This window comes from Benincasa hispida, chromosome 3, assembly GCF_009727055.1.
Source record: "Benincasa hispida cultivar B227 chromosome 3, ASM972705v1, whole genome shotgun sequence".
Lineage (NCBI taxonomy): Eukaryota > Viridiplantae > Streptophyta > Magnoliopsida > Cucurbitales > Cucurbitaceae > Benincasa > Benincasa hispida.
The window spans coordinates 47,460,672-47,487,941 of record NC_052351.1 but is presented as its reverse complement, the minus strand read 5'-3'; the positions used below and the strand labels follow the sequence as shown (position 1 = coordinate 47,487,941).

Genomic DNA, 27,270 nt, shown 5'->3' with positions numbered 1-27,270 from the left:
AATTATGTTTTCTCTCATATTACCTATAGTTTTAATGTGCATCTAATGTCCATTATTTTTAACCTATAGCTTTAATATGAATTCTATTCATATCAAATTTAATATTTTTTAACTCCTTCAAATATTTAATTCTCCCATAAATTAATTTTTGAATCAAATTCAAAATAAAATTATATTATAAAGTTTAATTAAAATATAAATTTTATATGATAATGTATCACCATACATTATATTCTTTCCCTTAGTAAATTTGAACATTTCAAATTACTTTAATTACCTCAATACCCTTTATAAGCTACCACTGGAACCGAATAGACCTACAGATCAAAAGCTCCAACGATATGGGATTAATTGGCTAAACTCATTAACCAAGTTAATCGATATTTATTAACTGTGGGTACACTCCATATAGTCCCACAGTTGCACTCTTCTCACTGCAGATATATTTATGTGTCCATGGATATTGACCAATGACAGCAAGTTAGTCCTTCACGAATGTTTGTAACACCAGTTCGGTTAAATTACCGTTTTAACCCTGAGTTACCTTTATATCTTTTACTACCAGTGCTCCTCTAATGAACAATCTGTTTATAGTTCAACCATTAAATAGAAACCCCTCTTGGGCTACTGAGAGTGTATGACCTTTTGTTCAAGTTCCGGAAACACTACTTAAGGGAGCACTCATAACTTACCCTAAAATCGGGAAGGAGTGAACTCCATCTCGTGAAATTATGTTCCCAGCTCTCCACTCGGTCTTGTCCCCAAAATGATTGCCTTATTGAGTCGGCGAACTGACCACTCTCACCCATACAAATTAAAAGGCAATCCCTCATGAGGACAAAGTTACATCTAGAAACCTAAGTTGATACGTACACTTCGTGAAGATGGATTAAGACTAAGTTGTTTATGTCATCCTAGTGAAATAGAAATCTAACTAGCCAACGGAGTTACATCTAGAGGTTACTATTTCGTAGTTTGGTCTTATGAAAACTCATTGCATAGGATACCCTCACTCTCATGTCCTCTACACGAATGCGTTGGATCATTGCATTTGTATCAAATACAAAGTGGGTTATATCCATAGTCACCAAGATAAGGTACTCAACCTTATCCATATACTATAGACCCTTTAGACTGTATCTTGAACATTGATCCCCACATGTCTCCACATACAGTTCAAGACTCATACAACAGTCTGGGATGTTAGTTTATTAGATTGGGGTTATTTAGGCAAGATAAATACGAGATAAGCAATAACTATTTATTGTAATAAACATTTATAACACTTTATTAATGATTGGTCAAATGGTATATTTACTATCTACGAGTTTTAGGGCATAAAACCCAACAAGTATACGCTTTAATTTCTCCCCTACAACATACAAAGATGGGTTCTTAAGGGAGATTAGGAATATATATTGGATATGATTCTCCATCAATTATCAAATATCTTGAACCCCTGAGGAGTGATGTATTTATTGCACGATTTGTTGATTGTTTTAATGAGACGACTTTTCCAACATTAGGAGGAAAGAATTAAGAAGTTGGAAAAAGAAAGTACATGAAATGCATCGTTATTGTCTCATTTAGATCCCCACATAGATCAATGTGAACTTGAAGTTCAAAAGATAATTCATTTGCAAAATATAGCAAATCAGTTATCAGATGCATTTATAGATGCAAAAAAAAGTAATTAAGTCACAGCTGCAAATGTTCCATCGAAAATTGATATCCCAATACAGCAAGTTGTAACTAATGAGTCTGGAACACGCAAGAAGCATGGTAGAACAGTGGGTTACAAAGATAAAAAACCTCGACAAAGATAAATAATCAATGGTCAAGAATACTTGGTGAAGGATGTAAATACCCATGAAGAAATCCTTAACATGACTAGTGAGGAAGGTGAAATACCTAAAGATAATAATGAGATTTCAATAAACTATATCCTGACAGGAAAAAGATGGAATTGGGCTCATGTAGTTATTGACAACATTTTTGCGTATAATGCCACTCTTGATATTATATCTGAAAATGAAGATTTCGAACCAAAATCTGTTGAAGAATGTCGACATAGAAAAGATTGGCATCAATGGCAAGAAGAAATTGAGGTAGAACTAAACTCACTGTCAAAACGTCAGGTTTTTGGACCAATAGTCCAAACACCACAAAGTGTCTAGCCTGTGGGATACAAATGAGTATTTGTGAGGAAAAGAAATGAAAATAATGAGGTCACAAGATATAAAGCAAGACTAGTTGCATAACATTTTTCAAAAATACCTGGTATTGATTATGAGGGGACATATTCTCCAGTGATGAATGCAATTCCACTAAGATATTTAACTGGTCTGACTGTGTATGAAAGTTTGGATATGCATCTTATGGATATAGTCACAACATATTTATATGGATCTCTTGATAATGATATTTATATGAGAATCTCAAAAGGATTTAAGGTACTTGATGTTGGGGTTTGTGCCCTAAAGTCTCGTGTCCTGTAGTTTGTAAACAACTTTGTAAGAATGAATGTGATGTATAATATATATGATATTTACTTCACTTCTTGACTTTGCACATTTAGATGTTTTTTATTTTACCACAAATCAATAAACTTAATATCCCTGATTGTCTTTATGTAACTTAAGCATGTATGTAGTGACATACAAGTAGATAATATCTTAAGTGACAACCAAAATGGTTTGTAGTATATGGATATAGAAGGGAAACCTTATCCTGGTAACACTACAGACGCAGCCTGCTTTATGGAATTGTTACAAGTGTTATGACTTGTCACAGATGGTCTGATCCTAATCATTCATGTAGAGGACATGCGAGCGGGGACATCCTATACAAAGAGTTTGTATAAGATCTGATCTCGAAGTGTTAACATCTTGTCATATAACTCCGTTCATGACTGAGACTTCACTTCACTAGGATGACTATAGGTAACATGACTTCAATCCTGAGTGAGTTGGGAAATCCTGCCATTGAGGGCAGTCCTTTGATTTGCATGGGTGCAAATGGCCAGAGCGCCGACTCCTACAACTTTGGAGATTCGTCTGATTCGGGAGCTGGCAACTCAACTTCACAAGATGGAGTTCACTCTTTCCTCGAAGCAGAGGTAAGTAGATAGATTGCTCTCTTAAGGGCTGATCCTGAGGCTTGAATGATGTGGCGTCACACACCTTCTCATGGCCCAAAAAGTGTTCACACATAGTAGGACTATGTTGTATTATTCATTAGAGGGATCAGTGATACTTAAGGAGTAAGATGTAACTACAGGGGAAAAACGGTAAATTGGCCTATTGTAATTACGAGCATCTGTGAAGGGTCATGGTACTGATGATTGGTTATATCCAATGGACATAGAAATATATCTATGGCAAGAAGAGTTCAACTGTCAGTCTTTAATAGAATGTCTGGCAGTTAATAGGTGGTAAAAATCGTGACTAAAGAGTTTAGTCAGCTATTCACATACCGTTGGAGCTTCGAGCCATAGGTCCATAAGGTCCCCTTGGTAGCTTGGATACAAGTTGAGAGTCATTTTGAAATGTTAAAATTGACAAGATGGAGTTCGATTATATATGATATAATTGAACTAGTTAATTATATATGATACACTACAAGAATTTTGGCCTTTAATGTCGGTTGAAAAAAGTGAAACCGGATGTATAATGTCGGTTTTTTTTTAAAGCGGATCTTTAATGTCGGTTTTAAACCGACATTGTAGGTATACCTTTAATGTCAGTTTAAAACCGACATTAAAGATCCACTTTTTTTATTTAAAAAAAAAAAAAACAAACAAACAAACATTAAACATCTGACTTCCCCCCATTTTTTTCATTTCCCTCTTTTCTCTTGAAAAACCCTCCTTTTCGTCGACTTCCCATTCAATCTGTCGTCACCGATCATCCATAGTAGATCTGGATCCACCATTTTTTTCATTAAACATTTTTTTTCATTTTTTTCATTAATAAGATGTTGCACAGGCGTTGACCGGATCTGGAATTTCGGAGCTGGAAGGCTTGACTGGACTGGCGGGTGATTCTGCGCAGGTGAAGGTCTTGATCGGATCTGGAACAAAGAAGCGTCAAAGCTCACCAGAGGAACTCGGGTTGGGTATAAAGAACCCGATCTTGAAGCTCACCAGAGGAACTCACATGGAGAATAAAAAGTTGTGTCGAAGCTCATCAAATCTGGCGTAGCCATAGCAGATTTACAGATTTACAGATTTACTTCATGCGTAGCCATAGAAAATCTGGCGTTCTTCACGCATAGCCATAGTAGATCTAGTCGTCGTCTTCTAGGAGATCTACCATCCATTCTGTCGAAGCCCAACCGTTCGTTCCGTTGTTGAAGTACCAAACCCAGCCGTCCATTCAGTTGAAGTCGAGCCATGAAAGGTACAAGTCGGTTGTTGTAGCTCAGATCCTTTTTCTTCCAACTCAAATCTATTTCAATCTTCGATCTCCAAGTTAGATCCGTTCAAAGGTGAAATTTTCTTTATTCCCACTCCATATTTCAATCTGAGTAGTAGCTTTCCAAATGTTTAACGCATATTATTATCTGTTTTTTTGTTGCTTAAATTTATATGTTTAAAGCTTGAAGGGCACTGATTAATGGTTTTTATTTGTATGTTGTGCAGATAGGAGTGAAGCTTGAGGTTTTTTTTTTCTGCTGGGTTTCTACTATTGCGGAAACAAATATTTGACAGAGAAGTTGGGGAATTTTAATTTGGGGGTTAAGAAAAAAGTTCTAGCTAAGTAATTTCTATGATTTTGATATTATTTGAGATTTATGTTAAGGTACAAGTAGGGTAATGATGAATTGGAATCCAGGACATATTGTGCAATGACTGTGATCGGAAAGGCACATCTCGATTCTATTGGCTATATCATAAATGTGGGTTTTGTGGATCATACAAAAATTTTTCAAGTTCAATTTTTCGTGCCTATATGAAAATCTTACCATCTATACCTCACTGATGTACATTTTCACTTCCCACATTTTTGCATTGTTCATTTTAAGGTAATAGAATCACATGTTCTCAACATCGTATTATTTGATTGACAGATCCTTGAGGTCTTTTACTATGCCCAAAAAGTTGTACTTCATCCAACAGGTCCACTTCTTGATCAAGAAACTTAGGCTCTAAAGCCTAGGTGTGTTCAGATATTCATTCTTTGTGATCATGATAAAGACGATGCTTTGAGTGACGCGGAGTTGAATGATTTTCAGGTCTTCCTTTCCGTCCATAAGTTTTTTAGGAAACACCTTATAAAATGTTTATTGATACCTGAAAAACAAAAACCCAATATTTAGTTTTAATACTTGAGTTTGCCAGCAACCAATTACAATATTAATTATTAAGCTTCTGGAATTGTTCTCCTAGGGTGCACTTGTGTGTGCTTTAAAAGGTGCTATAGCATCAGCTTCTCTTCTTGGAGTTCCTCTAGGACATTATTCATCATTATTCATTGTAGTATAATAGTTCTCGCACCTCGCTCATTCGTGCACTTTTGACAAATAAAAGGCCTGAAGAAATCCCAATGGTGATGACTGAATATGTTCTTGCTTTTTGAGTAACTTTGTTTGAGTAGTTTTCTTCATAGAATGTCTTGATATGCTTGGTGGTAGCCTTACATCAAGATAAATGAATATTGTTAATGAATTAGAGGCTTTATTCCACAGATTGTAAAGAGTTATTTGAACATGATTCCTTACCTTGAGAGTATTTCTTAGCTTATCTGCTCCCCACCCACACACACAAATACTAGGCTATCATCAATGGCAATTGTTCCTGCTGTTATAAGAGCATGTGTAGTTGATTATTCTATTTTGTATAAAATGGACGGTCCACAACTTTTTCTAAACTATGTTCCTCTATCTTCTTGTAGTTTGTGGAATCATTGCTAAGAAAGCTTATGGATGAAGTTGAGAATCTCTTTTCCAGCCTTGAACTAGTATGTAGATTCAACAATCTTGTTTCATTTGTTGCTTCACATTTTATATGCAGCTACAACTGGAGAAAATGACGCTTGCAGTCAATTTTTTAGATCATCCATAATGTTCTAACTTATCAAGTTTCAATGAAAAAATCTCTATTACATCTCTTATCAGTTGCTTGAATTATCTAACTATGATTCTTATGCCTTAAAAAAATGCAATTGCAAAGGTGCATGACTTATTTAACTATGGTTCTTATGTCTTAAAAAATTATATGTAGCATGCTAATAGAAGGAGATGAATCATTACCCCCTTTATATTTTATGTTATCATAGATTTTTTATCTCTTTGGAATACAATGCTGAAAATATCATATTAATTGTTGTTTTTGTTGAAGGTTGAGTTTAACTTGCCACTCTCTTTTAGTACAACTTAAAACATCATTAATTACTAAGGAAAATGGTACTAAGTTTTAGTTATAAGCATGAAGTAGTTCTACAGGAACAATGGGAAGGGGAAATAGGTGTTTTTAGAACCATTCTTAGTTAGCTCTTTGGATATATGTAAATACAGAAGGGGAAATAGGTGTTTATGCAAATGTCTTGTTGTGTAGACTCTGATCTTATGTCTTTTCCTGTCCATTTGCTTGTTCTGTTTTCTGTTTTAACCTTTTTTGGTGGTATTTGAAGAAGCAATATCATTTTCTTTATTGGTGGTATAGTTTTTTTTTCTCATGGTTACATTTCGGTTTATGGAAGGGGGACCAATTTTAATAAAAGATTCTAATGGATAACATGCAATAACAATTCAAGCCTTCATGTTGATTGAAGTTTCCTCACATTTATATTCTCTCAATCTCTTCCTCTACCATATACTTTTAATGGTGTTGTTTGTGTGTTTTTTAGGTGTTTGGAAGGGGTGGGGAGAAGATGGATTTCTTGCAACAACAAGGAATTCACGCAAAAATTGTTCCTAGTAAGTGCATTTTTGAATGCTTGCAGTTTTAAGCACAGTTTCTAAGTGTTTTCAAGTGACTCTAATGATATGGAAATTCCTGTTTGAGAACTTATAGTGTGCTTATTTCTCTTTGGACCATATTGGATTAGAATGTAACACCCATTTATGACTCATGGGTACTATTTATTTGTAGTTTAGATTTGATTCAAGGTGCTTGATTTTGTGGATTGCATTATGGTAGTTTGTGAGTTATTCATGCACTATGGTAGTTTTTGTTACAACTTTTGAGATTTGAAGTACATTGTGAGTTAAATTTACTTATTGATGTATGTGTTCTCGAATATTCATTTTTTGGGAATTCTGATAGTTCTGTTGAGAACAAGTGGTTGTGAAATATTTTTGGGAGTGTGTTTCTTTGAACAGGTTCAAGGCAAATTTTTGGTTTTTTTGTGGTAGCATCGTTATGCTGTCGAAAATTTTGAAAAAGAAGATTCTTGAAAAAGGAGTAAAGATTTTGAAAAAGAATATTCTCTCATTTATTCAACTATTGAGTTTTCTTGTTTTGCAGGTGCAACAAAGGAGTAAAGATTGGTATTGCAACCTCTTTATGCTTTTTCTTGTCTGATCATATTTTCACTTTCAATCCTTTGTCTTAAACCTTTTTTGTTTGTGATCCTTTGAACAACAGTAGTTAGACAAAGATGCCTATAACTAGACACTACTGAAGCTAAAGGGATCTGTTTAAGAAGAATTATTAAGGGATCCATACTTACCAAGTGGAGAGGGACAGTAAACTCATAGTGTTTGTAAAATCATACTGTTTGTATTACTTGTAATTTGTGTTTTCAAGGCCTGAATTATTGTACGGCCTTTTAAATTATAATTTTATAGCAGAATTTATGGACTAAATGTAATAGATTTACAATCCATACATGAATAATATGTCATAGCCATAGCGTTCGATGATGATGTGTCATGTTATACTTTTTGACCAAAAAAATGGATTCAACAATGAAATTTTAAAAAAAATGACTGATTTGGGCTTCAATGTCGGTTAAAAATTTAAAAAAAAAACATAGCCTTTAATGTCGGTTGAAAATTTCACTAAAGGTCTTTAATGTCGATTGGAAATTTCACTGAAGGTCTTTAATGTCGGTTGCAACTGACATTGAAGGCTGTGCTATTGAAGCCCTTTAATGTCAGTTTAAAACCGACATTAAAGGCAACCAACATTAAAGGACTTTAATAATACTATCTTTAATGTCGGTTTTAAACCGACATTAAAGCCCGAATTTCTTCTAGTGATATAATTAACTTATATATGAGATACATTAATTTGGAGGAAATTGGATATAAATATGATTTATATCTAGTGGAGGAAAAATACTATGATTAATATATGATATTAATTCATAAGTTATGAATATGGTGTGATCATATTCATTTTCTATTAATTGGACGGTTAAAAGGTTAATGGGACGACGTCTCTTTTGTTTTAATAACGGATGAGTAAGTTGAAAGATCACTTTGAGATGCATAAATAGCTCACAGTGTGTTAAGTATGGGATGCGCAGACATTGTGTTGAAGTGTGTCATCGCTTAGAAAATCTGTGCCTATACTGTAGTGCCTGAACGATCGCTTACCTATACGATAGTGCTAAGCGATTGCTTAATGATTAAACCTAGGTGCGCTATTTACTAAACGATCGCTTACCTATACGATATTTCATTTTCAGTAAATTTATTAGCAAGATATAGTTATTCTCCAACAAAAAGACATTAGAACGGAATTAAGCATATACACCGTTATCTCCGAAGAACGATCAACATGGGTTTTTTTATTCAAATAAATCAAATTTTGATCTAGTTGGTTATGTAGATTCTATGTATTTATTTGATCCACACAGAGCTAGATCTCAAATAGGTTATCTATTCACATATAGAGGAACTGCTATATCATGGCGATCAGTGAAACAAACCATAATAGTCACTTCCTCAAATCATGCTAAAATTCTTGCAATTCACGAGGCTAGTCGAGAATGTGTATGACTAAGATCAATGACTCGGCACATTCGTGAAACATGTGGTTTTTCTTCAAGTAAAAATATTCCAATGATATCATACGAAGACAACACAACATGCATGTCCCAAATCAAATGAGGATAAATTAAAGGAGATAGAACAAAACATATTTCACCAAAACTTTTCTATATTCATGATCTTGAAGAAAATATTGACATCACTATACAACAAATTGTTTGAAGGATAATTTGGCAGACTTATTTACAAAATCATTACCAACTGCAACCTTTGAAAACTTGGTGCACAACATTGGAATGCGGTGACTCAGAGATCTCAAGTGATGTTTTCATGAGTGGGAGTAAATATACCGTATTCTTTTTAAGAGTATCAGATTATAAGAAAATATGAAATATGTACTTTTTTCTTTCATTAGGATTTTTTCCCAATTGGTTTTTTTCTAATAAGGTTTTAACGAGAAATGTTTCATATATAATGGACATCTAAGGGGACTATAAATATGTTAAATTGTCCATTATTAGTGTTCATTGGTCATGTGTCACTTATCTATTACACTATGTGTTGTCGAAAGTGGAGAACTTAATAAATTTCTTATTTTATATTTTGCTAATTTATTTTACTTTGTTTATTTATATGTTATGTTTAATTTATTTATTTTATTATTATATTATATATATTATATTGGTATTCATGTTCCGTTGTTGTGGTTCTCGAGTTCACAACAATTTTAACCTAAAATATAGAAATATATTACACTCACATTCACCATTACCGTAATTTGGATTTTGGACGACAAATCGAGTTTGGTAAAAACCACATGTCGTTTGAGAGAAAGAATATTAATAATGTAGCTTAAAAGCTGGATCCCTTTGGTAGTGAGGATGATAAATGTGAATCCGCCATGGAAGACGATTCCTTGCAGAAGGTTGCGATTTCAGGCCCAATCTTAGCCTCTTTGATCCAACGCTTCTCCTCCTCCTCCGGCGCCGTCGACGGCCTTCTTTTCGGCCATGTCTCCGACGTTACCCCCTTATCCCTCTCCGATGATTCATCTTCTTCAACCAACACCGAACCATCACTACGCGTCGCCACCGTCACCGGATTTCTCTGCTCCGGTACCACCAATAGCTTCTACGACTCTCTCGGACGTGTAAACTCGCAATCGCTTAACCGCCTTCTCGACCGACATCAGACCGACGGTCAAGCTCAACCCCACGATTCTTTGCTAGGTTGGTTTGCCGGCCGCCGGAGGACTCAGCTTCGACCTTCCATGCGTGAATACTTAGTGAGTTCCTCTTTACCTTCGATGAAGCCATTTTCGTTTCCTGTTAAAGACGCTCCCACCAATATAATCCCTAGTGTGTTTCTGCTTCTGACTTCGCCGCTATCTGATCAAATTATCCACACACACGAGTACCGCGCTTTCCAATTTCGGTCTTCCAATGAGTTCTTTGAGCCGAAATCCATTGACATTGTGAATATTGGGCCGGCATTTCGTGGTCACTATGGATCGTTTACCCCTAATTCTCCTTTACCCCATTTGCTTTGCGAGATGAGAGCTTCTCCGATGAATGAGGATAAGAATGATGAGAATTTGAATCTGATGAAGCAAAACTCGAAAGATCAGAAGCAAATGAATATGTGCGCTGAAGGGTTTGAGGTTGGGAACTTGACCCGATTACTGGGTTCTGAGGCAGCAAATTATACTGCTGGGTTGGAAGATTTATACGAAAAAATGCTTGCCAAGACTGAGTGCTTGGCGAGGCTCGTTGAGAAGAGTTCTGCTCAGGTTCTTGAACAGGTATTCATTCGCTTCTATATGAATGTACCCTTGAGGACTAACAGCTAAGCTACCAATTAGGTGTGCTTGTTAGGTGGGTTTTTATGTTTTAATGACTAGTACATTGTTCTATGTGTTCGTCATTGCTTAATGCTCCTCTTGATTGTTCAATTTCTTCAAGGTTGTATGCATGATCTCTCCCAATGTTTTGCAGGAAAACCACAACAGGAAGTTAAGATATAAAGTTGTGAGGTCCCCTGGATCTGAGTAAGAAATTTGTTCATACTACCGGCGTTTTTTTGTTCATGTAAGCTAATTTCGTCCTCTCCGATTATCCTTCTGTCATTTGCATATCTAATCATTTTGCTATGAAACCTGTGTGACATAATTTGCATACAATAATATATACTTGTAGTGAGGCGAAATGGGGCCAATCATGTTAGATGTAATGGCGAAATGGGGACCAATCATTTTAGCTGAGTTAATGGACAACATTTTATTTTATCATTAGGTTGGGTAATGCAAAAGGATTTTGAGTTGAAGTTATTACGTTTAATCAAGTTTTGAGATGATTGTTCTTCTCCAAAAGAAAGTTATAATCTTACCAAAATAAAATGCTCAAGATGAGTGTTGGAGTTCTGTATAATAGTATGTAATCTTGATTCATCATGTTTCTTACATTTTTGTTAACTTTACGAACCGTTCTAGTGTTCTTCTTTGGATTTTTTTTAGATGCAAACTCCTAACCTTTCTGTATGCATCATCATTTCTGGATAGAAACGTCTGTAGTTGATTTGGATAAAAGAAAATGGTATAATCCATGGCAAGAGCTGAAAGTTCAGTTTCCTGTTTCATGAGTAACCAGTACTCAATGAATCTATTGCTCTTTTCTCTTTTCTTAATGAATAGTGAAAAACCAATTCTCTATCGTTTGCTTTCTTGAAGTTTGACTGAAATTAATATTGATTTTCCCCCTTTGCCTTTAATATTGAGATAGCATGGCAAGTTTGGTGCAAAATGGGTGTTCACAATTACTAGTTCATTTTTAAGACTAGGCAACATTACCCACCCTTCCACATATAGCACAAGAAAGTACCCCCATTTTCAAACCTGAAACTGATGGCAAAAGAAAGAAGTGGGGGGATTTCATCCCATATATTCTCACTTCGTAGTTCCTACCAGCTCTCATCATTCTCCTGTACTCCCATGTTTCACAATCTTTATGGACTGATCAATGCTATGTCTTGAACGTGCAGGTTTGATATGGTATCGCTGATCTATTGTATTTGACTCATTGGCTTTGCATTTCTAATTTTTGCTTTCTGGGTTCTAATGCAAATTCTTTCGTGTTTTATTAAGCACCCAGATAAATGTACAAGTCACCAAACCATTGTTTTTATCCATGATGTAGGCAAGAATCATTAGGAACCAAGTAAAACTGTTCCATTTAGGTGAAAAACAAGTAGAGAAACAAGATCCTGCAACCTCTACTCTTTATCTAATTTCTATTTCTTCATCTTCATCTAAGTTTGGGAAGCAGGGATTGCAAGAAGTCGACCTTGGAATGAAACCGCAGACTTTTGGCATCAAGACCTGAATGCTGCATGCTGTTGACAATACAATGGTGACTTTCTGAGCCGTATGGAGCTACCAAGCAATCCTGAGAAGTCCTAGGAATGGCCCTAAGTTTAGGCAGTTGTTTGTTTTGGTGGACATCATCAAAGATTGAATGAGTTGTTGTGTATGAGGTTCTCCTTCTATAGTGCCATTCCCTACCTTTTATCACTTGAAGAACCTACTCTGTCGGATATGATTTCATATATTCCATACAAAGTGTTCTGTTCTTGATTGGACTTGTATCAATGTTGCTACTTTTCACTTTTTTTTTTTTTTTTTTAAATGACTTCTCAAACGTTCCTTTCAAGAAAAAGCTTCTAGATACTTTCCAGCTCTAAGGTGAGTTGGGGTGGATTTTTTTTTTTTTTTCTTTTTGGAGATGTGATTGAGGAAGAATTCTTATTTTGTTCACAGGTTCTTGTGTCATCTGTAGTATTCATTGGGATTTTGTCTTCTTAAAAGAATAAAGAATACTTGAAGATTCCTCTCAAATCATGATCAGATAAGAACCAATCTGTGGATGAAATGGTAAGTATTAAGTAATGCCATTTATTTTGAGGGTATTTGATTATTTGGAGGAAAGAGCCGTCCTTTTTTTTTATAAGAAATGTGGATGAAATAAACTTAATTTTCAAAAATAAAAACAAAAAACTTAATTTTTTTTTTTTTTTTTTTTTTTAATTTTTCTAACAAGTTGCTCTTTGAAACCATAAGGGATATAGCTTCTTTGGTAAAATTATTTTGTTGAGGTGTTGTAATTTGTAACAACTAAAAATAGTTACTTGTGTTCATAAGTTCAGTCTAATACGACTAGTGACTGGTGAATTTGAAGTAACATGATGACATATTATGTGGAAATAACAAATATAGAGAATGAAAAAGAATAAGGATAATTCCAAATCCAAATAAGAAACCCCGATCTTCTCCAAAGCAGAGTCTAAAAAATGTTGTATGCAACCAAAATTTTGGAGACCAGGATTCTCCATTGCTTGAAGTATATTATTTTTATTTTCGTAATCTGTATACACTATAAAAACTTAAAGTTTAAATAATAAATACGTAATTTTACTTTTTCTTCTCATCTTTTATTTATTTTTTCTTAGTTCTCTTAGTCTCTTCCTTTTTTAATTTTTCCTCCCGGCAATGGGGAAGGCATATCCTCACTCATGTTGAATTTTTAATCTCATTAATTAGGAGAAAAATCAATTTATACCTATACCTACTTAAAAGTTGTTAATGCATAATATGAACGATGTGTTTATGACTTCTTTAAATATAAGGACAACAAGAAATGTAGGGATTAACAAAATAACAAGAAAAACTATCACATAATTTGAAAGAAAAATAGTCGTAGGCAATACACTTTTAAAATGAAATTTGAACATATGGTTTAAATTCATTTTTTAGATTAAAGTTTAGATTAATATAATGATTAGTTTATAGTTTTAATAGATAACGATGGTATTAAATTTTTATCAAAATGCTGACTTTTTCATCAATGTTTTTACATTTTTATGAGTTATTAAATTAAGGAGTGAATTGACATTCCCATTCTATCGTTTAAAAAATCCATAAAACATCAAAATAAGCAACAAATGTCACTAATATAAATATAGTATAACATGTTAACTTGTTCAAAAAATGAAAAACTATTTATTAGTTTCAATATATTTTTCTATTTTTTTTTTTGTTTCTTTTAACTTTTCAGGAATATCTATTGTTGGCACTCAAATCTTGTTCGCTTTGGGTTGCATGGCGGTGTGTAGTGGCTTTTATTTTCAACCTACTTCCTTTTGGTCTAGTCTTGAAGTTGTTCAAGCAAACTTGCAAAGAGATCCTCACTCCTGTATGGTACTGAGTCTACTGTACTCCGATGCTAAACTAGTACAGTAAGTGAATAATTCAACATAGTACTAAAAGAATTAAGATTATGTCTCTTCTTTGGAGATAACTTGCTCTCTCTTTTGGAATGGTTCAATTGAACTATTCATAAGTTTTTCCTCTAACACATGTCCATAATTGCATGTGACATACGTGGCGTCAAAGATATTTTTTGCGCTCAATGTGGTAGGCCGTCAATCCAACATCATCTCGTTTATTTTTCGGTTGGTTTTTTTTTACCAACTTACCTAGTCGGCCCAATCCCCAAGGCATTGATATTCCCATTTGGGATACGGGCTCTCTATGCTCTTTTCCCGATACTCTTTGAACTTGGCCCCGCATGTGGGTTTTGGGCCAACTAGCCTTGAACAACCCTCAACATCTATCAACATTGACATTTTCTTATATATATTTTTTTATCAACATTTTCATAAAATTAGACTTAAATATTTTCATAAACATCAACATTTTAAACGTTAGATATATCCTTCAAAATTTAGAGGTATAAATTGTTTTTTTTTATAATTATTTTAAAACTTATATTTAATACTATATTAAAAATGAATATTTATATTTGAAAAACATTTTTGGACTCAAGTATCCTTCTAAATTTAATTTTATTACAATTATGCCATTTTTATACTAATTACAATTCTATTATTCCTTTTTCCATTAAAACATTAATTATTCAATTCAAATAGAATCATTTTCTTCTATACAAAACATATAAATTCGTAACTACAAAAAAAATCGAGTGTAACTGACCATATTAAAATATCATTGTTTTGTTTTGGTCTTTTTCCTTTTTAATTGTCCATTATAATATTTTATTTAATAATAGAACTGTTACAAATTTAATTTTTATAAAGTCTAAATATTTTTTAGATTTTTCTATTTATAAGAATTTTCCTTTTTATTTATTAATAATGATGGTTTTGTAAAAATATTTTTTTTATAAAAATTCTAATGGATGAAATGTATAAATAATCAAGAATAATTGATGCATACACTACCCAAAATCTACATCACCTATTCTTTTCTGTATCAAAAATCGTTACTTCGCAATAATCCTATCAGAGACCAACTCAAACATCCTTCATCACAACGTGACGTTTAGAGCTTGTCCATAAGTTGTGTCTTTAAATCTGTGTTTGGTTTGTCAATTTAAATTAATTAGACTTTTCATTTTATTAGAAATCAAGTTTCTTAAAATTGTTGGAAGGAGAAGATTTTAATGAAATCTTTAATTACAAGTTTTTGGAGTTTAATTTTAGAGTTGACCAAGTTCGAAAGGAAACTCAATTCTCTTTTAATTAAATGTTCTTTAAATTATTGGTTCTTTTTTGTGTGTGTTAATTTTGGAAAGAAAAAGAAATATTTGGAATATTGGAAATATGTTGAGATTTTTCCAATTTTGCTTATTTTTTAATTATCTTTACTTATATATATAATGTAATGATATTGTAAGATTAAGAAATCAATTATTGTAGACCAAAAAAATAAGAAATTGAGTCACTAAACTAAGATCGCAAACATGAAAGGAAAAGAAACTGGAAAATGTCATGGTCGTTATTGAAAATCAAACTTAATTTTATTTTTTAGAAATTTTACTTTTTAGCTATTCATTTCAATAGAAAAATCTCAAAAGTATTTACATTTTATAGCAAAAATTTTAAAAGTGTTTGATACTTTTTAAACTTTTTGCTATAAAGTCTAAATAGTTTTAAATATTTTTTATTTTAAAAAAGACCCGTTTTCAAATTCTCTCGTGCTACGAGGGCGGTAGTGAACTCATGGTCATAATATATATATATATATATATATAAAAGGAATATAGTATGATAGAACTTGATAATATAGTCCAAAAAAAATTTTTCAAGCATACACAATTCATATGATTTTATTTCTTTCCATTAAAGCATTCATTATTTAATTCCGTTAGAATCATTTTGTTTTGCTATATAAAATATATAAATAACCACAAAATATTTCTTTCTTTCTTTTTATTATTGTTGTTTTTTTAGAAAAAAAAATATAGACTTAAATGAAAATCACTTAAATAATCATGAAAAATCATTTACATTTGGATTATTTTCAAATAAAGAAAAATAAACCAACTTATTTACAAATATAACAAAATTTTACTATTTCTTAGTGATAGATGCAACAAACAGCTATCAGTGTCAATGATATGTCTATTATGGTCTATCACAGTTTCAATGACATTTTATTATATTTAAAAATATTTTCAGCAATATTACCATTTAAAATAATTACTCTTTACATTTTTTATATTTTTTGTTAAAATAATTTATTGAATTTAAGGTAAATTTCAAGATTATATTTTCTAAATTTTAAAAGATGATCAATAAATCTGATATTTGAACGGTTGATTTTGTTTGTTTTTGTTTTGTTTTTTTTAACAAACATTTTGGTGCTGTTGACACACGCGCGGTGAGATGGAGATAGGATATTTTCGTAAATTGACCAATGCACCATCCGTGCGGATGGGCCCCACACGCGCAGATCCTGCTTCTTTTGCTTTTAATTATAATTTTTGTAAAAGGAAAAAGAGGAAAAAGAGGACAGATATTACTTGGGGAACAAGTAGCTTGCCTTCATCATCTGGTAAGCATCGCCGAAATTCATTTCCCCGTCTTCATAATTATCCTCACACTTCTTTTTTCTTTTTTTGCCCCCTTCTGAAATTTCAACCCAAACACCCCACCTCCCAATGAACTGGACTCGATTGACCTATACTATCAATTTCCAAATAAAAATTTAATTCTTTCATCATGTATCAATAAATAAATAAATTTATTTATTTTTATTTAGTCTCAAAATTTTTAAATTTATACAGACAGTTCCTCATTTCATAATTATTTGAATTTTTGTTTTTAATTTTTTAAAAATTAACTCTCTTTTTTTACAATATTTTACATCTTTCTGAGTAAAAGATCTTTTCCTTCTAAGAATTTATACTTAACCAAATTCTAATAGCAAAAACAATTTTCTAAAACTAACTTTTTTTTTCTTAAGTTTCTAAATTTTGGCTTCTTTTTTAAAATATCTGTAGACAGTAAATAATAAGAATAAGAAACTTAAATAAAAGAGGAGATTATAGACTTCATTTTTAAAAACCAAATAATAAGCAAGAGCAATTTAATATTTGAACTTTGATATTTTAAAACTCAGATCTAGAAATTTGTTAGGAAGTTATTAGGAAACTTTAGAAAGTGAGGACCAAATATGTAATTTAACTTTAGAAAAAGAAACTTCGTGGCTAAGAAAGAAGATGAAAGAAACACAAAACACCACGTACTGATCTCTTTGGATGTGACTCTCAAGATGGCTTGAATTCCCCACCACTCCTACAGCACTCTCATCACGTCATCAAACTTTTAGATATTTCCAAACCTTCATATTGGCTTTTACACTTCCTCTACAGATGCCTATAAAACCCCTTCTCTTTGGTTTGCCTATCCCTTTTACTTCCTTTCTCTTCTGAAACTCTAATTCTAAAATCCCAAAGCTACATAAAAGAAAAAAAGAAAAAAGAAAAATCACAGTCCAAAGCGTTGTTTCAATCAATAAGGAGTTTGAAGAAAGCGTATGACGTCTGAGAATTCTAGTGGGTGAGTTTCTTTTCTTCTCTAGTTGGCAAATCTTTTGATTTTTCATTTTGGCACTGGTTTTTTCATTGATTTGTTGTGGGTTGATTTTTTTTTCGTTTGCTACTTTGTTCGATTGCAGGGAAAAGACATCAAGAAAGAGGCGAAATGGGTATGTTTCGGTAGTGGACACTTTGAACAAGTGGAAGAAGTTGAACAACCAATTGGAGGATTTGGCAAAAGATGGAGTAGAGGAAATTCGTAGAGTTCCAGCCAAGGGCTCAAAGAAGGGTTGCATGCGAGGGAAAGGAGGTCCTCAGAATTCAGATTGTAATTTTAGAGGCGTTAGACAGAGGACTTGGGGAAAATGGGTAGCTGAAATTAGAGAGCCAATTGCTAGTAATAATACCCGTATGAAGAAGAAAGGCAGTCGTTTATGGCTTGGCACTTTTGCCACTGCTTACCAGGCTGCTCTTGCTTATGATGAAGCTGCTAAAGCCATGTATGGCCCTTTTGCCCGTCTCAATTTTCCTGATTCTTCTCCTCTTCTTCTGAAACCATTAACAGCAGAGCATTCTGATACCATATCCCCAGTTGCTTCTTCCTCCTCGTCTTCTTCCTTCTTCAATGAACTATCTGCGGAGAAAATGAATTGCTGTTATTCAATGGATAAGCAAGAGAATTGTGGCTATGAATCAATGGAGGAACTGAAGGTGAAAGTGGAAGAAACAGCAAGAAGTAGAGTCAATTATACAGATGCTAAACCCAATTCATTTTATGATTCTAACATTGAGAACAAATTAACAGAAGGAAATATCAAGGAAGGATTAGCTGATGTTGTAAGAAGCCATAATATTAATACAGACAGCCATGATCAGAATGACCCTTCTGAGTTTTGTTTCAAATTTGAAGCTATGGACACAAATGGATGCAATGACTTCAACGAATGCAATCAATATGTGCTACAAAAGCTTCAGAGTGATCCATATGCAAGAACTTACTGGATTCCGGCCAAGTGGGAGATTGGCGATCTTGGGTCCGCGACTGTGATGGAAGGAAAGCCAATGGAGATCGAGAGCTATGGAGATTGTATGGCCTTCAACCGTGATCTGAGTTTGTTGCTGGATAGGCAAAAATACATGGGAGTTGGAGACCAGAGAATTGATGATTGTAATAACTTTGAGTTTTTGAGACCTGATTATGATTTTGGATTGGAGGAGGAACGCAAGTGGCTTGATTTATGCTTCCATGGATGAAGATTGAAAGTTTAGGCAGGGTTGTCTTTTGTTTTTTCGTTACAAATTTATTCTATTTTGATCGTACATAGTTAGTTTCATTTCTTCTCCTTTTTGCGGACCCCTGTTCTTTTGTACACCTTCAATAACACATGAGATTTAGAATGATGCGTCAATGTTCATATCTTTCTTGATTACAACTTCGAATTCGTTCCTTCGGATACATAATTAACGATAATAAAACAATTACCCCTCCATGTTAATTTTGATGGGATTGAGACTATGGAGAAAACCTCATCCGGTGAATATTGCGGCGAACTGTCTGACATGATCTGAAACTGTTGCATTGATGAGGGCAGCTCTGGTTAATAGATAAAAAGCTGTCGTGTCAGTAAAGAGTAAGAGTTGGTGGAGCTTTTAAAAAGCTAAGGGAACATATCCAAATCCTCGTGGTATTCAACCCCTTTAAAGAGATGAGCTTTACGAACTTCAAGAAGCTTTTTAGTTCAGTCACTTTTTCCGTCGACCTCATTGAAAACTATCTCCCATGGCCCACTCTTCGTGCCCAATCTGGGATCAGTGAAATAGAGACAAATAGAGAGAAGTTAGCCACTAGGGAATATAAAATGTTCCGTAATACCAGAACCCTTAGTTAAAAGGAAATTTTCTTGATTATCTGGATTATTGAGGTAATGGGATTGAGATGAACTCGGCTAGATGTAATTATTGCCTGGCGATACCGAACGTTACTTGCTAGGTAGGCCTATTTTTTCTTGGTGATGCCTAATTCGGTTTGGCTATTCGAATGTAAGTGACTTATCTATATCGACTGTGTTTACCCTCACTAATATCCCAACACTCAAACACATCTGAGTAGCAAATGTTCAATGATGACAAATTTTAACAAAATCAGATGATACCTCCAGATTCCAGCTACTAAACGCAACATCATGAACAGAAACAATCCACTCCAAACACCAGGGAGACCTAATGCGGGAGTGACCACAAGCAAGTAGATAGAAGAAACCAGTCCAACAAGCACCTGCTCTCTTTCAGACCAAATTAATATTCTCTCTCTAAAAAATAGAACCAGAAAAGAAAGTAAAAGGAAGCTCAAATTACTAATTGCAAGATGAAGGGGGGCTGTACCATGGAGTAAGCTGCATATCCGAAGTCTGAAACTCCATAGTAGAGCCCATCTACAACAAAAGCCAGTGCATTCACTGGTTGCGATCCAGCAACAAACTGCAAAATTATGAATGGGATTATTAGGTCAACTGATCATAATAGCCTTGTATGGCATGCAGGAAATATAAATATATCTTCCTAGAAATGTTAAAAACAGGCAACTAGCAAAGTTCATTCCCCCAATTTCAGGATGGATACCAAATTCTCTCCAGCCCTACACAGCAATAGGGGATTGTACGTACCAAACTAGTGCAAATTCTATCAAAAATGAATTCAGGCAGGGTTCTAGATGGCCCGAATAAATATGGTTACATGAAGAATTTGACCCAAAATTTAAGAAATCTAAAGGTCAAGCACAGTAGGTCATCCAAAGACCTCCATGTAAATATTGTTAAGCAGTCACCAGGAAGGTACAAAGCCAAAAGTCAATTATCCAGATAACATATTCTTACCAACAACCCAGATCGTGCAATTTCCAGGACTTCTGCATCACTACTGAATAAACCAGAAAATGCGCCAAATCCCAGGAATAAGATAATCGCCAAAGAAATTCCTGAGACCAAACCAATCTGTAACAAAAAGGTATCCAGAATCAGTTGTGGTCATTTTTTCTTCATCAGAAACAATACATCAGAAGAATTAGTTGTGATTGTTTTTTACATCAGAAACAATGCATGAGACTGAGGAAATAAAACATTCATCACTTTCATTTTGAGTCTTTGACAACCAACACAACTAAAAACAAAAATGAAAACAACTGCTAAGCGATGGTATGGTGACGTTGGAGTTACTATTGACCTGTAAAGTTCTATAAATCACTTGACGCGAATGTTCATAGTCTTGTAGGGTGTAGCTACTTGCTAGTAATGCCTGCAAAACAGGAACATGAATGTGTGTATTTAACAGAACCAACAAAACCACAAATGTTCTTTCAGCAGTATGTAACATGAAGATAAAATTTAGCAACGTGACCCAGCTAAGAATTGATCAACGGCAAACAAAATTGTACATGGAATAAATAGACATAAAACATTCTTTCTTTATAAGAATATATACAAGAACCATTCAACAACAAATATTCCGCTTCTAATGCCCAATTCATCACCAAGGGCATACGACAATAAAATCTTCACAAACCCAAGACAAAAATAAATCATCCGGGTGACCATCCATCTATCTACATTTCCTAAACAACCTCGAAGTTTCACATCAAATCAGCTCAGTCAGTGAAAGTACAATAAGCTTGAACGCTAATAATTTAAAAAATGGTAATTGTTACAAATTTCTTGTCTTGCTCTTAAATAATTCTAAAATCAACACGAAGTGACCATTGGCAGAATTCAAAACCAAGAAATTAGCTCTGAGAAGATCGTGAGTGGAGGCTGTGGAGCTTTGTACTCAGTGAGGTAAACCTTGACGTGACTGAATGCCTCATAAACAGCATCACAATCAGGAAAAAAGCTAAAGGCTTTGCTGAATAATGAAAATAAGTAATGATACCCTAATGTATGAGGTAATCTCTGTACCTGACCAGCAAGTGCTAAAGCATCGGTAAGCAAAGATATGGCCATCCATATTTGTACACAAATTTGGTAACCAGCCATGGGTACAGGACCTTCTCTAGCCGCCATGGATGTGGCTAGAGTCAGGGTTACAAGGACAGCCAATGTCCGGCCCATTAAGAGACCACCTGAGATATACAACAGGCGGAATTAGAACTAAATGAGAAATTTAAAGTGAACAAAGGAAAAAGAAAAAAGAAATCCTCTAAAGAATTTCAGAGGCATGAACCATTTGGATCTCTAGAAACTAACAAATTATGGAATTACACATTCTCTCAAACTCGTTTGGGAACAAGGAAAGAGGCACCACAACTGAGTAACTGAAACAAATTGATTAACTAAACTTCTTAATGTTACTTGACAGTGGAAGTATATGTTTAATGGTGGATGGAAACTGACTTCCTGTGATAAGATTCTTTCCTTCCTATCTTCCGTCCGAATAACTAGCAAAGTGAAAGTCTATAGGAAAGACGTTTTCCTATAGATATATATTACACTAAAAAAATGCCCATTTTTGTTTTGGGATATTGATAAAGGATCAATGGCCCATATAATAAAGACGTGGCTGATCCCTTAAACAAGCCAAGGGTACAATTGGCAAGCCAATTTTTTTCAAGCAACATTGACATGACCAAGACAACTATGAGACAAATAAAATGGCTAGACGATGGTATATGTAGGTGATAGAAAATACCAGATTGGAGATAGCGCGCAATTCTACTTCCATCAATGCTTGAAAGAGTAAAAGATATTTCTCCGCTTAATCTCCACACAAGAACGGAAGCAACCAGATACCTAATAACAGGGCATCAGATCATCAGGAAAGAACAAGGACATCCTTTTCCTAATCCAGTCTCAAGAACTCATCTCAAAGTGCTTAAGCTAAATAAATAAGTTTACCACATTGTTGACGTACTCAGTTATCACTGTCGCAATTGCAGCACCTCCAATGCCAAAACCACAAAAGAATATCAATAATGGATCCAGTACTGCATTGAGTAGATTACCAGCAGCTGACACGGAAAAATCAATTTTCATATTGTTTAAAAGATATTAATACATTTTTAACAATTTTCATATTCACATCACAAGAAGATAATCAAGAGCAATGCCCCCATTCACACAGATTACAGAAGAATAAGGAGAAATAACATCAACAAGCAGAAACATCTGACAGAAGAAACTAACCAGTAGCATACAATGGTGTTTTTGTATCCTTAAATCCACGAAAAGTGCCTTGTGCAGCAAGTGCAAGTACAATAGGTGGAGCACCAAATGCCCTCAGAGACAAAAATTGCTCTGCAGGTGCACGCATTGATGAATCCTGCAAAATTTAAAGACATGTGTTATATATATATACTCAAGAGAAAGATGACACGTAAAACCATAATCAAACATCAATCACTAGATGTGGCCATAGAGAGAGTGTATGCGAGAGACTAAATATCATGCAGATGACATAAAAGAAAGATATTTCACGACATGAATGAAATATAGAGGATAAGAAACCAAAATATTATAAAATGAATTGGTTAAGGTTGACATACAACAGGTATACCCATGATATCCATTAGAGTCCCTGAACCAAGAGACAGCATAACAGCTTCAGCAATTCCAAGACCAGTAGCAAGTGCTAAAGAAGTAGATACAGAGGAAAGGAGCTTCTTTTCTTGATTCTCTTCTTCTATGCCATCTATATGGTAAACCAAAAAAAAATCCTGTGGAATTCTTTTTTAAAAAAATAACACTGAATGCAAAGAAAGTATTTACCAATATTTAATTGAACAACGTTTTTCTCATTGGTATTAATCAATGCCTGCTCTTCAGCAACAAATGAAGTAGTGATATTGAGCAAAGGAACATTGAATAACTTCGAGACCAAATTGAATACTGAAGCTGATACCCCAACTGCCGCCAATTCAGTAGATCCTACAAAGAGAATGTATATGGCATGCTGCTGCAGTCATAAATATAACCTCCAATAAGATGAAACATTACTTCTAAGATTAATTTCAAAATCTTCCTGCCTTCACAGTCCGTACTCATCTAAAGTTCAATTACGAACTTCTACCTCCAATTCAATACTTCATAATCCAGATAAGTAACTAATATAAGAAATGGTTTCTTTTGCACAATTCAGATAAAGACTACCTTAACTTAATACATGAAGCAAATTTATACCTATATGACCAACAAAAGCTGTGTCAATCAACGATGCAATTGGATCAGCAGCCAAAGCCAGTGCAGCAGGCAATGCAATCGCCAATATGTCCAGGGCAAGTTTATCAAATTTAAAACCCGCATCTCTAAGAAAATTCAAGAAATCAAATTCCAAGATAAGATTCAAGAATTGAAGATATCAATTAATAAAGACTTGATATATTCAAACGTCGACCAATTCGGCCCGGCGCTCTATCCTTCAATGATCAAAACTTACCTAAAACGATTTAGAAGTGGAACTGAGACAGATTTAGACAAGAAGGAGTTGGACGACTTTTTGTCCAGTCTGTTTCGACGGACCTGGTTTGACGAGGCTGTAGACTTCGGTTCTTCCGGCGGACTCTTCAGGGAAGAAGTAGTAAGATTCTTCTGGAACGACGCTTTCGGAAAATCACGAAACCGAACTTCACAATTGGCGATTCTGCGCAGCATTTGACACTTGGAAGATAAATTAGTGTCGGTATTGAAGCATGGAACATAGATAGAAAGACCGGTCGCCATCTCCGATCACTGAGAACTGGAACAGTGGAAAGGCCGGCCGGTAGAGGTTGCGAAACAGGAAGATGAAATCATATATATTAGTCTCAATTTGTAAGGACGAGTTTTTCGACGGACAGAATTGCAGCTCGCCATAGAAATATCTTGGGGGTCTTCGACTAAAATAACGCAAAATTTCATAAAATGATCCAAATCTGAAGAACTTTTCTATGAATGACATATTACTAAAAACTTACCTAGGACTGTTTTTTGGTCCATGTGAAATTCTAATTTTATCTCCAATTTAAAAATTCTTCAAACTGTTTTACGAATCATCGTTCACCCCACTTTTTCATTTACATTTTTCATTATGCGATTTTGACTCTCGTTTTTGCAACATCTCAAATTGAAAATTTAAGTTAATTATCTAAAATTATTGAGTTTAAATTTTCTTTACATTTGAAAAATTTGGATTAAATTGAAATAATTGAAAAACTTTTATTGATTAAATTGAATTTAATTTATTAGATATTCGAACGGATTATCTTGAAAATATTGAATTTTGCTTCCTTTTGATTTTGGATTTTAGGGCCAACTTAAAAAAATTAAGAGATAATTAATTTTCATGTGGTTTTGAATTGATTTAAATATTTGGAAGGATTTAATTTGTATCAAAATGATGGATTTTATGCTATCTAATTTTGGTCTTTGAAGCCTAAATTAAGATAATTTGAAAGGTTGATTGATTTATTAATTTAATAGAATCTTTGAAGATTTTGAAGATATTGTAATAAAATATTTTATTTATCTTTTCAAAATTTGAAAAAAATAAAAGAATTGAGATTTTTTCGAAATTAAATGAGAATGAAAAGAGACCAAAAATTAGGAAGAAAGCAATTTGGTTTTTCAACGACAACTTCCACAAAATTATCGACTGTCAGAGTTTGAACGGTTGAATCGTGCTCAAATTTGTTCAGTCTGTTTGAGACATATAGAGTTTCATTTTGAACAGTTGGATCATTGTTTGAAGCTCTGGTTTGTTCGTAATCGCTGCTGAATAAAATCTGTAAAACTAGAAATTTCCCTTCTCTCTCACTCTCGCAAATCTTTCTCATGCAAGACCCTTTCTACCAGCGCTAGCCTAAATAATTTATGTCGTCCGACAACAACACCCGCTGCCTATCTATGGTTGCCACCACCGCTGATGCCATTGTCACCGAAATTGATATTTTGGGTAAGTTTTAGAATTCTTGGAGGTTCTTGATCACCCATTAGCTCTTGGCCCAAATTGGTTGATATCCTTTACGTTTCGCTTTTAGATTGAAGTTTGAGAGCATTTCTGGTTACTGTCCAACAAGGAAAACAAGTTTTTGAACATTTACTATTCGAAGTTTGGAGATCAGTGGCGTGCTTTCTAGTAGGATTTACAATCGTTCGGTCTTTTCATTGATTTTAGTTCAAGTAAATTGTTGGAGTTGGTTGTCGAGATAACTGTCCATGACTTAATTTGAGGTAAGTGGTATTCTTACCGGTGCCTTCGTGCCAGGCGGCCTAGATTAGATTTACAAAGTTAATTAATGGACTTTAGAAGCATGATTTTGTCTTTGTGATATACTTGTTGCATGACAATTATAAGTATTATGAGCATGTTTGAACTTCCATGTTATGCTATGATCTGTGCGGCAGAAACGGTACTGAAATTATGTATGTGATGCATGATTAGACCAATAGGGCAGTTTATCGTCTCGCCTTGATGCATGTTTTATTTCAGAGGACCGACGGGTCTAGTTTTATGTTTGACGGTGTGCCTTCGGACAGCTAGACATGCGTGAATCGACGGGTTCACGTTCATGTTGCTTTTCCATGTTTGACGGTGTGCTTTCGGGCTGCTAGACATGCGTGAAATGACAGGTTCACGTTCATGTTACTTTTCCATGTTTGACGGTGTGCTTTCGGGTTACTAGACATGCGTGAATTGACAGGTTTACGTTTATGTTACTTTTCCATGTTTGACAGTGTGCTTTTGGGCCGCTAAACATACGTGAATCGACAAGTTCACGTTCATGTTACTTTTGTTGGGGTTGATGCCCTAAAGTCTCGTGTTCTATAGTTTGTAAACAGTTTGTAGGAACGCTTTTATTGTATAATATATGGTATTTTACTTCACATCTTGTATTTTGCTCAATTGCATATTTTATTTACTTTACCACAAACCAATAAACTTAAAATCTCTGGTTATCTATATATAACTCAAGCATGTATGTGGTGACATACAAGTGGATCATGTCTTGAGAGATAACTAAAATGGTCTGTAGTATATGGATATAGGAGGAAAACCTTATCCTGGTAATGCTACGGATGCGGCCCGCTTTGTGGAATGGTCATAAGTGTTATGATTTGCTATAGATGGTCTGATCCTGATCATTCGTGTTGGGGACATGCGAGCGGGGGCGTCCTATACAAAGAGTTTGTATAAGACCTAACCACTAAGTGTTAACGTCTCGTTATATAACACCGTTCATGATAGAGACTTCACTTCACTAGGATGATCATAGGTAACATGACCTCAATCCTGAGTGAGTTGGGAACTCTAGTCATTGAGGGCGGTCCTTTGATTTGTATAGGTACGAGTGGTTAGGTCTCCGATTCAAACCTACCATTTTAGGGATTCGTCTGATTTGGGAGCTAGGAACTCAGCAACACAAGATGGAATTCACTCCTTCTCCGAAGCAGGGGCAAGTAGATAGATAGCTCCCTTA

At 34.3% G+C, this 27,270-nt stretch overlaps 3 protein-coding genes and 1 long non-coding RNA gene across 8 annotated transcripts; 2 read left to right on the top strand and 2 right to left on the bottom strand.

Annotated features, from left to right (window-relative positions):
- The first annotated feature begins 9,801 nt into the window (after positions 1-9,801).
- LOC120074401 lies at positions 9,802-12,568 on the top strand. 4 transcript variants are annotated; one of them, XR_005480982.1, is made up of 3 exons: positions 9,802-10,814; positions 10,935-11,027; positions 12,249-12,568. XR_005480982.1 is itself a non-coding variant. In XM_039027515.1 (3 exons), the coding sequence occupies exons 1-2, from the start codon at positions 9,842-9,844 to the stop codon at positions 10,989-10,991; spliced, it is 957 nt and encodes a 318-aa protein (XP_038883443.1). In that variant the 5' UTR covers positions 9,803-9,841; the 3' UTR covers positions 10,992-11,027; positions 12,249-12,568. The 4 variants fall into 4 exon arrangements, 2 of the variants coding, with proteins under 2 accessions (XP_038883443.1, XP_038883444.1); XR_005480981.1 differs by having other exon boundaries at positions 11,977-12,568; XM_039027515.1 differs by having other exon boundaries at positions 9,803-10,741.
- A 4,012-nt stretch (positions 12,569-16,580) lies between these two features.
- LOC120074403 lies at positions 16,581-17,674 on the bottom strand. The gene is made up of 2 exons (XR_005480983.1): positions 17,541-17,674; positions 16,581-16,977 (listed from the first exon to the last, which is right to left on the bottom strand). It is a non-coding gene; the product is annotated as an uncharacterized LOC120074403 (long non-coding RNA).
- Positions 17,675-17,684: 10 nt separating this feature from the next.
- LOC120074400 lies at positions 17,685-19,234 on the top strand. Its single transcript, XM_039027514.1, has 2 exons — positions 17,685-17,853; positions 17,972-19,234. Exons 1-2 carry the CDS (start codon positions 17,831-17,833, stop codon positions 19,083-19,085), a joined length of 1,137 nt encoding a protein of 378 aa, XP_038883442.1. The 5' UTR covers positions 17,685-17,830; the 3' UTR covers positions 19,086-19,234.
- On the bottom strand, positions 19,041-24,716 carry LOC120074399 (protein DETOXIFICATION 44, chloroplastic). Of its 2 annotated transcripts, XR_005480980.1 has the most exons (14): positions 24,252-24,716; positions 23,996-24,120; positions 23,585-23,743; positions 23,362-23,507; positions 23,003-23,138; positions 22,731-22,827; positions 22,509-22,609; positions 21,779-21,942; positions 21,051-21,122; positions 20,705-20,821; positions 20,214-20,309; positions 19,985-20,106; positions 19,315-19,634; positions 19,041-19,204 (listed from the first exon to the last, which is right to left on the bottom strand). XR_005480980.1 is itself a non-coding variant. In XM_039027513.1 (13 exons), the coding sequence occupies exons 1-13, from the start codon at positions 24,533-24,535 to the stop codon at positions 19,571-19,573; spliced, it is 1,683 nt and encodes a 560-aa protein (XP_038883441.1). In that variant the 5' UTR covers positions 24,536-24,716; the 3' UTR covers positions 19,223-19,570. The 2 variants fall into 2 exon arrangements, 1 of the variants encoding a protein (XP_038883441.1); XM_039027513.1 differs by lacking the exon at positions 19,041-19,204 and having other exon boundaries at positions 19,223-19,634.
- Between the last annotated feature and the right edge of the window lie 2,554 nt (positions 24,717-27,270).

Bases quoted from the DNA above. Each gene is read 5' to 3' on its own strand.
- LOC120074401 (XM_039027515.1), top strand. From the start codon at position 9,842: ATGGAAGACGATTCCTTGCAGAAGGTTGCGATTTCAGGCCCAATCTTA. The intron at 10,742-10,934 runs GTATTCATTCGC...AATGTTTTGCAG, and splicing joins CTGCTCAGGTTCTTGAACAG to GAAAACCACAACAGGAAGTT.
- LOC120074399 (XM_039027513.1), bottom strand. From the start codon at position 24,535: ATGGCGACCGGTCTTTCTATCTATGTTCCATGCTTCAATACCGACACT. The intron at 21,943-22,508 runs GTATTTTCTATC...TGTATATCTCAG, and splicing joins TGCGCGCTATCTCCAATCTG to GTGGTCTCTTAATGGGCCGG. The intron at 20,107-20,213 runs GTACAGCCCCCC...GAAAGAGAGCAG, and splicing joins GATATGCAGCTTACTCCATG to GTGCTTGTTGGACTGGTTTC.
- LOC120074400 (XM_039027514.1), top strand. From the start codon at position 17,831: ATGACGTCTGAGAATTCTAGTGG. The intron at 17,854-17,971 runs GTGAGTTTCTTT...GTTCGATTGCAG, and splicing joins ACGTCTGAGAATTCTAGTGG to GGAAAAGACATCAAGAAAGA.